General features: G+C 43.7%; 1 protein-coding gene across 1 annotated transcript; it reads right to left on the reverse strand.

The window, feature by feature from the left end:
• Positions 1-1,670: 1,670 nt before the first annotated feature.
• Positions 1,671-15,594, reverse strand: SUPT7L (SPT7 like, STAGA complex subunit gamma). Its single transcript, XM_066178449.1, has 4 exons — positions 14,788-15,594; positions 7,728-8,052; positions 6,055-6,292; positions 1,671-3,185 (listed from the first exon to the last, which is right to left on the reverse strand). Exons 1-4 carry the CDS (start codon positions 15,198-15,200, stop codon positions 2,923-2,925), a joined length of 1,239 nt encoding a protein of 412 aa, XP_066034546.1. The 5' UTR covers positions 15,201-15,594; the 3' UTR covers positions 1,671-2,922.
• Between the last annotated feature and the right edge of the window lie 354 nt (positions 15,595-15,948).

Raw genomic sequence — 15,948 nt, forward strand, 5'->3', positions numbered from 1 at the left:
AGGCACACAAAGGAAAAACAGACATTTCTAAAACTGCCATTCATTCAACCTGCTTTATAGTTCTACCTCAAGGCCAAAAGGACAGTGACCTAAGAATGATTATTTCTCTTCAGCTGCAAGTGTGGCCCAAAGGAACAAGTTTAGATGCAGACACTAAAGCTGAGTGAGAAGGTACCACCCCAAATGCCTTCCTTGTACCTGGGCAGTTGAACAGCAGAGCTGTGCTGTACTTCTTTGTGATCAGCAGTTTCACTTAAAATCTGTGTCATCTAGGACATTTCAGGGACCATCTAAGCATTCTCCAGCCAACAACAGTCCAACTGAAGTGGAATAAAAGCTAGCAGTTCTCACAAAACTCTCTAAATGATTACTGCACCTTTTTCTTGCAGAGTAACTAAATCTCAAACCCACTTCTGAAAGGCAAATATTACTATTCTTTTTTACAGCTGAGAAAACAGGGACATTGCAGCTTGGCTAATGGTGACTCAGGGGGAATCGAAATAAAGATTTCCTGGTATATGCTTCTACTACTGACTAGGCTTAAAATAGTGAGAGTTTACCCCCCAGGAGAGACCTTTAAAACTGTGATGGACAATTTTAACTCCATTGTCCATAAAAGCCTATGGTCACGCATTCTTATTAGACATTGAGGAATTTTATGTTTGGATTCCACTTCTATAAAGTGGAAGAGAAATTCAGTTAGGAAAAAAGAATTAAGGCCAGGCATGTTATACAGAAACAAAAATACTATGCCTGAAGCTCATTCTTTCAAAAGATAAACCTGCAATTGTAAAGATAAATGGTAGGTCTGGTAATTTTCCCTCAACCATCCCAAGGGGTTACAGGTATAAAGCCAGTTTAAGTGGCTGTTCATTCTTGATTCATGTTCATTCTAGCTCTTTCAAGAGAGAGACACACTGAATCAAGTTAAAGACCGAGTTGATCAACTGAGGATTGTGCAGAACAAAAAAAATGCCATCAGTCAGCTGAGCCATAAAAGCAAGCAGCAAAATAGATTCTGTTTCAGACTAAGTTGTCAAGATAACAACCTTGAATATGAAACCTCAGCCAGCCTGAAGTTGCTGCACTCAATCCAATGACAGCAAAGGAAAAGTTTGCATTGCCAGTACAGGCTCACACCATTACTAAAAGCTGTTGCATTCTCTCCAGAAAACCACATCAACTTTCCTGAATAGATGATCAAGTAATCTGCTAGGGAGTAAGCTCTGTTGGTCTTGCTTCTAACATGGAAGAATTGATGGAGAACATGAGTGTCTTAGCTGCAGAAGACATAGAACTGTGCCATTTAAATCCTGAGAAATGTGTACAAGACAGAGTCCTCTACCTTTAGGTCGACGTATTTCGTTTTATTAAAGGAATGTCTCAGCAGAATTTCACAAGGGGAATTCTGTCCTGGCTGCCCAAAGGAACCCAAGGGTGCTGCTTTATCTTCAAAGACAGCCTTCTCAAAGTAAAAAATCAGTCCTTTCTGCCAGGCAGAAATTACAGCAGTCATGACAGAAGGCCAGCACAGATGACTGAGGAACTCCTGACTGATCTCAAACACAAACAGAAAGGTACACAGAAGTGGAAGTGAGGATGGGCTGGCCAGCAGAGATATAGAGACACAGTCCAAATAAGCAGAAACAATTAGGAAAGCCAAAGCAAGGTTAAAGAAAATACGATTTACTGTTCAACAATGCAAACAATATGGTAACAAAGGATGCTTTTTGTACTTTCAGGCTCATGTACACAACATTTTTCACCTGTTTCCACTGATAAGTTCTGCTTTAAGGCCTGCCAGGTCCTCGAGCCTTCTAGCAGCATGCAGGAATAAAGCATTGCCTACAGCAGAGGAAGATTGAGTTAGTGTGAACTTAGGCCCATTGAAACCAACAGGTTGAACGTGAAGGCACTGAGGGAGCAGCTAATGGCACTGTCAGACCATGCTGCAGCATCTTTGCCATGTCATCACCATCACTGACGCCTCTCCAGATAAAATACCCTGACTTAGGACTCTCTTGCTGCCCACAAGTCAGTGAGCAGGCAGCCAGCACACTGAGGGAAATTATTATTCCTCTTTATTCAGTGATCACAAGATAGTGTTTGGAGGATGGCATCCATTTTTGTGCTCCCCCTTACAAGGGCACTGCAGCAATTACAGTGGAAGGTCACAGAGCTGGTTTGGGGGCTGTGGCACAGGACGAGTAAGGAGAGTTCAGGCAACAGGGTTTCTCCACACTTAGGAAAAGGCTAAAAAGAGATCTCATTGTATATAATCCCTTAATAACTGGGTTAGAGAAGGCAGTCAGACTCTTCTCAGAGATGAACAATGACAGAACAAGAGGCAGTGAACACAAGCTGGAACATGGGCAATTCCAGCGAGATGCAAATATATTCTTTTTCTTACTGTGAGAGTTGAAAATATAGGAAAAAGTTGCCCAGAGAGATTTGGCATCACCATCCTTGTAGATACTCAAAACTCAAACAGACAAATCCCTTAGCAAACTGCTCTACCTGGCTGAGATCTGAGAAGGAGGCTGGAGTAGAAATACCACAAGGTCCCTTCAAACCCAACTATTCAATGGTTCTGTAACTTAGAAAATCTCCTCACAACTACTTTTGGTTCTGTAACTTAGAAAATCTCCTCACAACTACTTTTCACCGGCACGTTCCTCATTAATCTGACAAAGCAAGCCACGCCATCATCAAATGTAAAGGGTGATCTCCAGTCTCATGAATCAGGATGGAGCACAGAAGCCAGCAAAGAGGGGAGCAACACATCAAACCTCTCATAGTAATTTTATGCAGGTCCCTCACACACCGGGGCCAGCCCTGTGTTGGAATTATCACAGTACTCTACTAGTTCCTTTCAAGTGTCTGTTGCACACTATCAGGACTAAATAAAAAGACTGTTCCTTTTCACATCTTCTTCATCTTTTTTTTGCAGCGCTGGTTGAAGACAGGTGAGGATCCCATCAGGCTGTCAGCAGAATGAGAACCATAGCTGCTCTCAGAGCCATTGGGGCTTTGTGGCATCCCAGCTTCACTCATGCCTGACATTGGTTCCTCAAAGACATCACTGCCCAGGACCCCGTGGCCATGCACATTAGCCTCCTCATTTTCCTGTGGCTCCATTTTCACCTGTGCCAAGTTCCACAGTGGGGAAGCGTTCACCTCAGCGCCTAGAGAAGGAAAAAGCACACAGTAGTAACTGAGTAAAAATATAAATCACAAACAGCACACAGATACAAAGAACAGCAGCAAAGGTAAAGATGGAGCAAAAGCAAAGCCACAGGTTAACTATGCTGGGGGAAAGCAAACAAAACACACCAAGCACTGTGATCAATAAAAAATATCTGTTGACTTATTTTTAACTGCCCAGGAATTGCCACTCCAAAAAATATGATGGTACCCTTTCACTGTTAGCCTCCATGTGATTTTCTGCATGATAAACAACTCCACATCACTCTCCAGGAGTGTCCCAGCAGCAAGTACACCAACAGCACACAGACCACACCCCGCAGAAGCAGGACTTTGAGGAAGTCCAGAAGTCATTGTGAGGGCCTTGCAATCATCAGACATCCTGGGCTTCTGCAGGGCAGGTGAAGTGAGCGGGCAGAGGAGCAGGGAGATGAACAGTCCCAAATACCACTTTCAGCATTGAAATGCAGAGACATTAAAGCTGCAGTCAGCCACCTGCCTTCCTGCTTCCTTCTACTCAATACCCACAGGTCTCATCCCATCCCTTCAGCAGAATGGAATGAAGTCCTTTTGGCTCAACCTCACAGATGCCTTGCTGAGAAATAGTTCCCCCCGCCTCACTTTTTTATAAAACATTTCTGGACTAGTGTGCAATCTGAGCAATAATTGAGGATTTTCTGTAGAAGATTACCAAACCATGTTCCTTGAAAATCACAAATGTTTTCTCCCCAAGAGAAGTAATTACAGATTGCATTATTTCTGTTCAAGTTTAAAGTGAGACAAAAATCCTATTAAAAATACACTAATTGGTCTCCTTGCTGAGATGGGCATTAACAGACCAGAACTGAATAAACCGTGAAATCTTCTCTCTCTTGTGTGGGGTTTCAGTTCATGTGGAAAATTTAAAAATAAAAAAAAAATGGAAACCATTTTTAGTTTCCAAACCATTTCCAAACTTCATGTCTCAAAGAGCATGGCTACAGTTTGGAAGCACAACCAAAGCTCTTGTACTAAGCCAAACCCATGACCATTCCCTGTTATCAATATACTAGTAACAACAGGCCATTATTAGTAGAAATTACAAACAGAACAAATGTTCCAACACGTGTCTGTGCCAAGAATTCTCCTTTATGAAGAAGTCAGGAATCTCTTCCAGATCAGCTTAGCCAAAATCAAGGTTTATGAGACTTTTTGGATAACACAGCCTACATTAGCTCAGTTGCCTTAATGGAAGTCCTTCCTATGCTAAGTTAATCATAAGTAAATGCATCCCTGTCAACAACAACAGACACATCACTAAATTGCTATTAGTTCCAGAGTTACAGCTCCAGTCTACATAATAATCAAAGGTGCTCACTAAACTAAACTGTGTCTTTCCTTCATCAATTGCTCTTCATGGCTCAGCCTTATTCCTTTCAGCTCTGTCACCTGTCACTAAGAGTGTCACTAATGACTAAAAGTACTTAAGCATCAACACAGGATGTTTCATCTTCAAAGCACTTTAACTTCAAAGTACTTCACAAATAAGCTAATCTTCATGTTATCCTGAGAGGTGGAAGAACAAGGAACAATTTTGCCTCCATTTCTCCAGCTGCAATGAAAGTAAGCAGCCAGCTCACAACTGCAATGTCAGACATCCACAAAAACACAGTAAGAACATGGAAGGCTGTAATGAGAGTTTTGCCCTCAGACACTGAAGCCTCGCTGCCCTCCCTGCAGGCCTCACACCTGCATTTCGAGAAGACGGTGTTCTAATTGCAGCAGCTTTTTCTTGCTCCTGAGGATATTACAACTCTCCAGCCTGCCCAGGTCTAGACTGGAACTTCTCACAGATGAGATTTCCAGAGGCTCTTGTGAAGTGAAGAGGGATTTTCAGGGAGGAACAGAGCACTTGTATTCTTAATTAGAAAACATCAATTCTGCATCAGAGAAGCAAGAGGCATTTAATATACAGCTAGCATGCTAACCCCTGGGTCTCAAGTGGTAGATGTTAATACAAAACCTTCCAGATGAATCACTCACAATCCTGGATGGGCCAGAGGAATCTGCTGTTCCTTCTCCCACAAAATTGCAAATACTTCACATTTCAGAGGTGATATGGAAAACAGTATGAGCTTTCAGAAAAACACTAGATGGATTTATGTTTTTTAAAACTCATCACAATGCAAAAAAACTAATGGACTCAGAAGTATACTCTAACCTCACTATCTATGCTATTTAGCTTAGGGTTAATAGAAGAACAAGCTTCATTGTTTTTTAACCAGATTTTAAAGTGAAAGTTATTATTGCAGGGACTGCCAGAGTTCAGGTGGTTCTATGCAAAATCAAAACTGCCTCTTTTTCATTTCAAGATGTCCAGCTTCACCAAACAGTGAAAAGAATGAAACTTTTGTGCAGATACAGAGCAGGCACAGACATAGCAGATTCTCCCACACTTGCCACCAGTGTGCTTCAAAGCCCTCAAGGGATGGTACTCTGAGTAAAAGAGTGCAGTCTCTATAACTTCACTAATTCACTCACCATTTCATTTTCCATGGCCTCAGCGAAGTACAGCAGGCTTTGGGGTAGAGACACTAGGAGGGATTCCCAGGAACCCATTTCACATAAGTCACTGACAAGCTTTCATAAAACAGTGACTGTGATTACCAGGGTAACTTCTGAATATGAAGGACAGCAGCAAGTACCAGTCATATTTCCAGAATTCATTCAGTGCCTAAACTACGTAAGGAACATGGCTTTCAAGTTTGCAGGAATATCAATCTCTGGACACAAATCCAAACCTAATCAGAGGAAACAAGATCACATGGAACTGCTGAAGGACTGTTTCCAGGAGAAGCAAGAAACCCCTACCTGAAGTCTGTGGGGAAGCTTCTACTTCCAAGTTGGCAGAGAAGCGCTCACTTTGAGCTCCAAGAACTCCAACAGGCAAAGACTGGTCACCAGAAGCCAGATCTCCTTCCAGCTCTTCACTTATGGGGAAAGTAATATCACTAACAGGTTCCTCTTTAATTTTCACAGGTTTTGTGTCTTCTGCTGCCTTTTCAGGGTTGACAATCTTCTCGTATTCTTCAGAGAGCTGCTTGCTAACCTGTCAAAGATCAGCAGGTGAAAAAGAGACCAGAGAGGTGAGAGTGACTTCAGAGGATCTGATGGCAATTACATTGCAGTGCACTCTGTTCCCTGAACATTATTAACATCTGACCTGAATGAACAAGTAAACAACTTACCAGCTACACAAGAGACTTTTTTCCCCTTAAGTGCGCCTTCTGTGCTGTAACAAGAGACTTTAATAAGAGGTTTAATCCACTAAAATCTCACTGATAAACATGAGCACTTTCCTTTTATAAACAGAAATGATGAGGCTCAGAAATTTAAACAGAGCATAAAACAAAAGCAGTGTCTCACTGCTTTTACCTATAAGACTGTTTTCATCCTCCAATAACAAATTCATCCAAGCATTAAAAACCAAGCACCTCGATCTTCAACAGCCCTGTAGTCACCACTGGGCAAAGCCTGAGTAAATTCTGTCAGATTTACAGCAAAATACACAGGAGTTTTCTCCAGTTAGAGAAGTGAAACAAATACAGGAATGAGACTTAGAAATACCCCGTACTTCCAGAAACTTAACAACAGTAAACAAATAAATTTAAACATTTCAGATTTCATCTGCTTCTAACAAATACTTGTTTATACCACTAAAACCCAACAGTCAGTGATCCGTGCTCCAGGAAACTGCAAGACTTTTAAACAGCAGAAGCACGCAGGAAAAAGAATAGCAAAGCCTACTTCCCCCTTCTAGATATACTTCCAAATAAAGGGGCTACTGTGGACCTCAGTCCTGCATAAAGAACAATGATCATAAAGACAGTGATCAGCTGCAGGGTGAGAGTGAACTGTAGCAGCAGAATGATGCAGAAAACCCAGATTCCGAAAGTGTCCTTTTGAACAAAAACATTTGAACAAAAATGAACAAAACTGGTATTTTGAGCAGGCATGTTTCTAACAAAGACAACTCTTTAGATTCTTGTTTTTATATGAGAAGAAGGTAGCATCTGTGTGACAACTCAGATCAGCAAAATACTACCCTACACTCCTTACTTTTAAGGAAGTCACTCCTTGCTTAAGTGAACCACTCTACAGCCTAGAAATTTATGTCTGCTTACATGATTTCCAAAATGTTAACCAGCCAAATATCCCACTAAAGGAGAAGATTCAGTTCATCAGTCAGTTCTGATTTTACCTCTACTTGATAATTTTGACTGGGTAATTCAAGAGCTGGGGAACTCTTCTTAAATTCAGGCAAGCCATCAGTAGGTCATCCTTAGTCTCACCAGGAAGACAAGTAAGGGGCTCTGTCTTCCAGTCAAAAGTTCCTGTTCTCTTTCCCTTGATGACTCCTCTCCACACTCAGGAGGTTTTCCAGTCAGACTTCCCCTCAGTAAGACTCAGGACTCGACCAAGGAATAAGCAACTGTACTGGGGTACATTTCTTGGTGCTGCCAGGTCCCTAACGCCCCTCTCACCTGAAGCATGTAGCTGTGGTAATCCTTAATGCGGTGCTGCCAGAACTTCTGCAGGGAGAGCACACTGCCAATGCCCACTTCGTGGAAGACCTGCTCCATGACATCAGGGAAGGGGGTGTGCCCGAGGCGCGCCTCCCTGTCCACGGCGCAGCGCAGCAGCTTAGTGAACTTGAGGCAGTACTCATGCGCGATGTCCGTCAGCGTCTCCAGGACGCTCTCGTTGGCGCACTCGAAGCCCGTGTGTGCCAGGATGATGGCCATCGACTGGTACAGCAGCTGCCGGCACGAGGACCAGCTCAGCTCTGTCACTGGCTCCCCTTTCCCTCTGAAAAACAGCAAAGACAAAAACAGCACGCTTTCAAAAATCTGAAGGACTGTATCAGTTGAAGAGATACTGTCAATAATAAGGTGATGCACAAAGGGAAAGCAGGGCCTTTGGGTTCTCCACACCTTCACTGTTACATATCTACCTAATAAGTGATTATCTGCTTTTCCTTCTTCCCCTCCCCCTCCAAATCAGCACGTCCAAGTTGCATTTTCCCTTCTAATGCCACAAGATTCTTTGGGTGATTCATGAATGTGGGAGGCAAATCTTCTGAACCCTTATGCATCTCCCTTCCCACCCAAGAGCTTTTCTCCTGGAGATGTGAATTAAATGGGTCCTTGACACAAACAAAAAAAGGCAAATAACTTCCCCTCTCAGTTAATCACATTGCTCTTCCTTATTATCTCTGATGTCGCAGGCCTAATAGTCAGACACAAAGGCTTCTGGGACAGACAAGATTGGAATTTCTAAAGCAAAAGACACATAAAAAAGCAAGAAATGGGACACACATACATTTAATAGAGGTATCCTGTAGCCAAAAAGACTGTTTCTCTGCCCTCATTTCCAGCAGTCACTAGGCATGACACTGAAAGAAGTATCCCCACAGGCAACCTAAGATGTGAACACCAGGCCCTGGGAGGGGGCCTGGAAAAGCTTGGCCATAAAGCACCATTCCCTGGCCTTGGGTTTAAGACCTCCCTCCTCTGTTGCTAAGCAGGAAGGAGTGACTACACAGGATGGAGGAGATGGAGAACAACTGACATGAGCACTTCAAACATCATTCTCTTATAGTCAGCCAACCAAGTTTTTCATCAACACGAGTTAACAAATAGATATTCCCCAGAGGAATTAAGGCAAGGCCTCCAGTAGGGGAACACATATCTACCAGATTTCTCAACTCACAATTAAGTGCATGTACTCTATTTGTCCGTATCAGTAACACGGACTTCAAATGTTGGTGTCAAAAAATCAAATTCCATTACTGCTAAGTATGATACTCATACACTTTTTTACACTCCATTCAGCACCAGGGGCAGAATTAAGCTAACAATTTCATTCTTCATTTGCTTCTGATCAATTTCTCCCAACACCTTCCACATGGCACCAGGAGATTCTCCTCGCTGTTAACCCTAGATAACCTGCATATCACACACACTCTTTCCAGCAGAAGTACCTGATTTAACAGCACACAGACAGTATTGATGGCTTGATAAAATCCTCACTACTCTGTCTCTCCAACTATTCATGAGGTACCCTTCAGTGTCACTAAGAAGCTGGGCCACAGAGCCTCAGCTTCCCCTGATCCTCAGAGTTGACACAGAAAACACAGCAGTAAAACTACTGAAACACAGCAGTAAAAAAGTGAAGAGGAGTGAAAAGGAAGGTGAAACTTAGAGCTATTAGGATGAAAATTATTCATCTTTAAGAACGCCAGTGCAACACTTTCTGATTATTCAAATAAAGGGGGAATCACACTATATTAAGAGTGGCATGTGATCACATTTCTAAGCAGATATTAAGAACAATATGTGAATCTCAGGTCATGGATTCATCCCAGTTATTAATTGATGGAAAATGACTAGCATCCCAATTTCCACTCAATTATGTAACTACTTTGCAAAGAAGACAGCAGGCACCCTGACAAGATGAATTAAAAGATCATCAGTTTCTTTATAAACCAAGTGTCACCCATACTATTTTTACATCTCCCTCACTCCCCCCCGCACCTCAGCAGCAGAATTCTGAAGTTCACAAACAGCCATATGTCTCACACAACACCAGGACCAAGAGTTTACAACAGAAATAAACAACCATCCAAGAAAATCAGCCTTAAAATTCATGTCTATAAAAAAGAATCTCTTTTTTTTATATAAAGGGCATACCTAGCTGTCCAGCAGCCAGCAGTGGAGATCATCTTATGCTATCAAAACTGAATGTCACACTACGATTAATGCAGAGACATTCCAAAAAACAGTGTGGATAAACTTAAATTACACAGATTTTGGCAAGCCCAAGCAGGATACTCAGCCACTTGCAGAGTGAAACAGCCATTCAGTAATGCATATCACTGCTCAGAAGCAGCAGAGAGTGTTGTGTCTCTTTTAAACTCCTAGAGGAAAAGAAACTAATTGGGAGCATTAAAATGCAGCTAGGCCACTATGCTGGTAGACACATAATCAACTTGAAATCTAATCAATTAAAGACAGAGAGGAAAGACATTTCAGGTACTATACTCAAACCCAAATCTCCATCTCTTGCTCTTGGTAAGGCAAATCAATTTGGTTTTGTTTTTCTTATTTTTATGTTTTCTTCTCTTGTTTCTTCTTGTTTTCTTGTTTCTCACAATAAACAACAGAGAAATATGATTAAAAGCCAGAACAGAGAGCAAAAATTGAAATGTTGTTGTAGATGTTAATAGAAACCAACAAAGAAAATAATTTTTCTTCATCTCCTTTAACTTTCAGGTACCCTCTGGTAAGAATGCACATGACCAAAAACAGTCACATAGACATATTTATGCTGAAAGCAGTTATCTAATGTCAAGCCTTCCCAAAAAGGACAAGCAAACTTCTTCTTTTCCCTGATGATCATAGCTGAAGAGCATTTGTCTTAGGTTTCATCCAGATATTCAGCACAAAAAAGCCCCCATCCAGGTATTATCATCATGCAGAATGCCACCCTCTGCAGCACTTAGTTCTTCTCCTGAAAGGCTCAATCATACATCTACAAGTAAACACGAGAGCATTAATCCCTGAAGTTTTGTCACCAGAGATTAACAGGACAGGGAATTAGGCCTGTGACATGGAAGTGATCACCTCTACTGAAAATATAGTATGAAGTTTATCATAAATACTGGCCAACCTGCCACTCTTCAATTTTATATTTCTAACAGAGTGCTATATATTTTACATATGGGCCGCCAACACTAGATGATGCCCCAGACAGAAATCTACCTGTCAAGCTACAAATTCATTAGACTCAAAGGCCAGCCTTCTCCCACCACTACCAAAACCACACAGAGCTTCACAACAGAAGACATGAAAATAGTGTCCATTTATACCAACCAGAGTTATTTTCTGATTCAGTCAGTTTTCAGGACTCACAAAAGGCCCACTTTCTGTGTCAGTCAGGTAAGTGACAACGAGCCACCCCACAGAGGCAGCACAATCCGTTCCTCCAAGCTCCTCTTCTGTAGGGCTGTTTTCCTTAGAGGGAAGGGGAGCTCATGGCTCCTTTCTCATGTAACTGTCTTCAGGGGACAGGCCAAGTCAGCACAAGGATCAGCAGCTGAGGTTCAATTGACTGCAGGAATGGATTGAAGTGCCCTGCTCCCTCCTAGGTGAGCATAAGCCAGCAGCAGATGGAGGGAGGGACTGTTTTTCCTATGAACAGGACAATTGAATGAAACATTATGCTGTGAAGTTGAATTTCTACCAAATGAGCTGCAACAAGGCTGCTTTAGAGCCATTTTCCCAAAGCAGTAAAATCAAGGAGAACATTGCAGAAACAAGATACATAGTCAGAGGGAGCACCAAAGAACACAGCACACTAACTCAAACCAGAAAGCTGTTTTCTTTCAGGAAAGAGTCTTTTTACACCTCATCCTGGATAAGTCTCTTTTTAAATACCTCTGCTATGTCTACAGAAAGCTGCACAGGAACGAAAAGAAATTGCTCAATAGATAATGGCAAAAATAAATTGGGTGCCAGTGGCCTAACCCACACCTGTCAGCTTAGAAACAGGCTAAGCCAAAGCACTTAGATCATCAGGGGAAGTGTCCTCTGCTCACTTTAATTACCACTGCTCCAAATCCTTCCCTGCATTAAAGCCGCTATCCCACTGACATGTACTCCTCTACTTCTGTACAGGCATTTCTTCACTACAAGTCCTTCTGCCAAGAGCTGTCTTCCCATTGCAAGCTCCCAATTCTGTTTACAGATTACCTTTCAGTGCAATCCAGTGTGGTCAGGAATGCAAATAACCAAATGACTGAGGAATCTGTTAAGAACCCAACCATGCACACACAAGAGGCACACGAGTAGATGAGCCTTCCTTTGAAGATGGATACATGCTAATCTGAGGAAGCTGAGCAGAGAAGATGGAAAAGCTAGCAGCTGTTACATGATAAGAGTCTCCTGTCAAAGTGGTAGTTTCAATTCTACAGTTCCTTACCCATTCTCCATCAATTACATTTTAAGCTTCTTTTCTGTTTCTACACCAAGCAAAACCAAACATTAATCCCTTATTGCACATCCCAAGAACTGAAACATCACCACGACCAGATGGTATTTCATCCAAGAATACCAAAGGATTGCAAGGATGAAAGAGCTGAATAGCTGTGGTGAGTCACCTCTTGCTTCAAACTGCCTTGGTCCGTGAGGACCAGAAGACAAAAAATGTGAAAACATTTTCCTTTAATGTTCAGAAACCTCCAGAAGAGATGTGGAAAACTGCAGGCTGGGAAGCATGGATATATTTTGGAGCATCAGGGAAATTCAAAGAACTAGAGGACACACAAGTAAATATGTTACACTCAGAAAGACCCCAGAGAGCTTTTTTTAACTGTAAAACCTGCTTCATGAACCTACCAGAGTCCTCCAAATCTATCATAGATCAGAGATCTCCACTCTGGAGTCCAGGTCTTCCCTGGGGATCTGTGCCAGAATCAACATTTTTTTAATCATGATTTTTTTTAATGTATTTATAAACAGTCTGGAAAACTGCAGCAGAGGAATAATGTAGTGATCATAAAACTATTGTTAATACAGACTTTGGGGGACTGATAAAACCAAACCAACTCACAAATAGCTGTAAATTAGGCTCTGCCTCTTCCTCATCACACAAGGAGGTAGAGGCTACACCTATGGGCCAGGGCAGAGCAAAACCAAAACCGATTCAGGGGCTAACAGACTAAAAGACATGGGGACAGTGTGTCAAAGAATGAAAATGAGTAACAGGGAAACAGAAGAGGACAGACCTACATTAACTAAACCTGTGATCTGATTCAGGCTGGCCACTCTTATCCTCCTTTCTTTCCATATCTAAATGTACCTATACACTACCTCTCAGACCCAGGCTGCTGACCAAAAAAACAGAATTAAATACGGATTTATCCAAATGCTACAATTCTGACAACTGTACTTCAGAAGGCAGCACAGATTTAAGCACCACCATGCATAAGAATGTTCTCCCTTTAATTTGATTTTACACACTCAGAAGCATCAGCAAATCACAGAACTTCATTTTTGCTACTAGAACAGCACCTATAGAACAGCCGCTGTTCTTAATTCACGTCTCAAAACGGTTAAGAACAAACATTCAACAACAAACTCAAAGCCTCCCCCCTGGAAAAGCATAAATGTGTTTGGGTTAGCAAACACGCAATTAAATTCTAGAATACACTGCAGCTCATTATAAATCCACTCCGTCAGCCACAAAACACTTCATTTCCAAACTGTCTCTCCAGTTTCTACAACATAGTCCTTACACTCCCCCACGTGGCTGACCATTAAATAACATTTCTTTACCCGAACCCCAGAAACTCGGAAGGAACAACAAAAAGACAAAGCAGACCTCAAAAGATGGCCAGAGCCATAGAAAACTGAACTTCCAGCTGAAGCCACTGAGGAGGAAAGGACAGAACACTTCTCAGTTCTACAAACCACACGGCCACGGTGCAGGAGTCACAGGCCCTGACTACTCTCACACAACTGTATTTCCCTTCACCCCTCTCTGTTAATTACTTTGTATCTTCTCAGAGGGATTGACTGCGTTCCTCCCTAAACAGCACTAAAGAATCATTCTACAGTTCAGAGAGACTCAGCTCCCAAATGCAACATCTTTCAATAAAATACATTTTATACAACCTCAGGCCATTAAAGATCTCAGTGGCATTTAACTGATAAGTTATATTCCGCACATTTACCCCTTTTAAAAACTAAAATGTGTTACTCTCTCCCTCAAAATGTTCATTAGTGCACAGAGTAGCAAGGATTAATCCCTTAATTTAAATGCACATAACCTACAAAGTATTGTAAGATCTTGTAAGAAATGCAGCAACTCCTTGTGAAATTAGTGCCTGTCAGAAGGATAGACAGGCAATGGTGGCAATACTATTTAATTAAAGGATGGCAGCAGAGGTACAAGCAGTGCAAATTTTCTTTACACTTTCTCCAGTTGGAGCCAGTAGCAGAGACAAGAATTCCCTTCGCCCGTAGTCATTTCCAGCTCTGACTGGAAGACCATCAAACTGGGTGGAATGTGATGATCACTGTGCCACAGGTCCTTGGCCACTGAAACTTTACAAATACATTATCGAATCATCTTCCCAGAACCTACAGCTAAACAGCCAAAACCTAGTCATGTGTTTTCTGGATCTTCAGTTACAGTAGCACAACTTCAGTTGTAAACGATCTAAATAGAAATGCCTTCACATCTGGTAACCAAAACTGTCGAAATACCACTGCCAAAACCATGCACACGCATTTAGCATGGCACTAACAAGACAGAAATCAGCACCACACATCCACATTTTACAGACAGGAAGCAAAAGCAAGGAAGGTGCATATTATTCACACAGGAAAAATCCAAGTATTTCCTTTCTAAAGCCTGTTTTATACTTTACATACAACTGCTTGGCCCCTCAGCTTAAGGGAATCAACACAACTACACATATATTTTAAAACGCTCGGCTTTCCTTCAGCCAAGAACTGACCTAAAGAAATCCCAACACACCTGTAGAAATCACTCTCGGGGTCACTGTGCCTCAGCTGAAATGGCATTTTTGGGGTTTTGCTATCCAGGGGAAGCAGGTCATCAGGGAGAGGTGGGGAGGCTGGACAAGACGGCAGGGGTTCATTCTCTTCGGTTTTTATTCCCTCTGCTTGCTGCTGGTTCTGAGCCTGAGCGGCGGCGATGAGGCTGCGCAGCCGCCGGTTGTGCTGGATGAGCTGGATGGTGTGAATGGTGAGGCTGCAGGGCTCGGAGGGGATGTCCAGCATGGTGGTCGGACGGGGTTTGTTGGCAGACGGCTGGTGCAGGGGAGGATCCTGGACTTCCACAGTACGAAACTCACGCTGCAGCAGGTCAAAGGAGCTGCGGTTGGCCTGGCTGGAGGAAACCGGGATCTCGCCCCAGTATCGCAGCATTTTTACACAGGTCACCTGTCGTGTTCAGAGCCCAGAAGAAGGCTACCAAGCGCTGCGGGTACAAAGGGCCCTTGTTGCAGGGAAAAGCACTTTGGGCAGCAAAACACACTGGAGCTGGGATGGCGCTCCAACCACCTCACGTTACGGCGGCCAAGCCGGCTGTCGCTCAGTGCCTCGCTGGGCAGCGCAGTGTCCCCGACGGCACCAGGCTGCCACTCTGGTGTTATACGGATCGCGTCGCGGCTTTTCCTGAGGGGAGAGGGGGCAGAAACAAACGCACTCGTGAGACGGAAATTCTTTCTGTGTGTAACAAGGGATGGTGCGGGCCCACCTGGGCCTCGCTGAGCGGGCCCCGCGGCGTGGAGAAATTCCGGGGGCCGCACTCGATTCGCCCGCCACTCGCCCTCTTTCCCTGCCCGGGCCCGCGGCTGCCCCGCACCCCAAGGCCGCGGCTCGCCGCCCCCCGCCTACCCCTCCGCTCCCCTCCGGCCTCACGGCCGGAACTGCGTCCCGGTCCGCCGCCGAGAGCGGCTCCCCCGCCACCCGCGCTCCTCCAGCCCGGAGGACGGAAGCGCCCGTCGCCGCCGCAGCCGCTTCGCCCGCCGCCGCCGCCGCCGCCGCCCTCCCTGACTCGCCCCTCACGCTGCCCCGGGCCGCGCTGGGCGGCGGCGGAGCGACCCCGGACGCTGCTCCCTACCCCCGGCACTGCAGCGCCGCGGCGCTCGTCTCCGGAGGACTTTGTTTGGGA

The sequence above is a fragment of the Chamaea fasciata genome, unplaced genomic scaffold, assembly GCF_029207755.1.
Source record: "Chamaea fasciata isolate MVZ Bird 193981 ecotype frontalis unplaced genomic scaffold, bChaFas1.0.hap1 SCAF_3, whole genome shotgun sequence".
Lineage (NCBI taxonomy): Eukaryota > Metazoa > Chordata > Aves > Passeriformes > Sylviidae > Chamaea > Chamaea fasciata.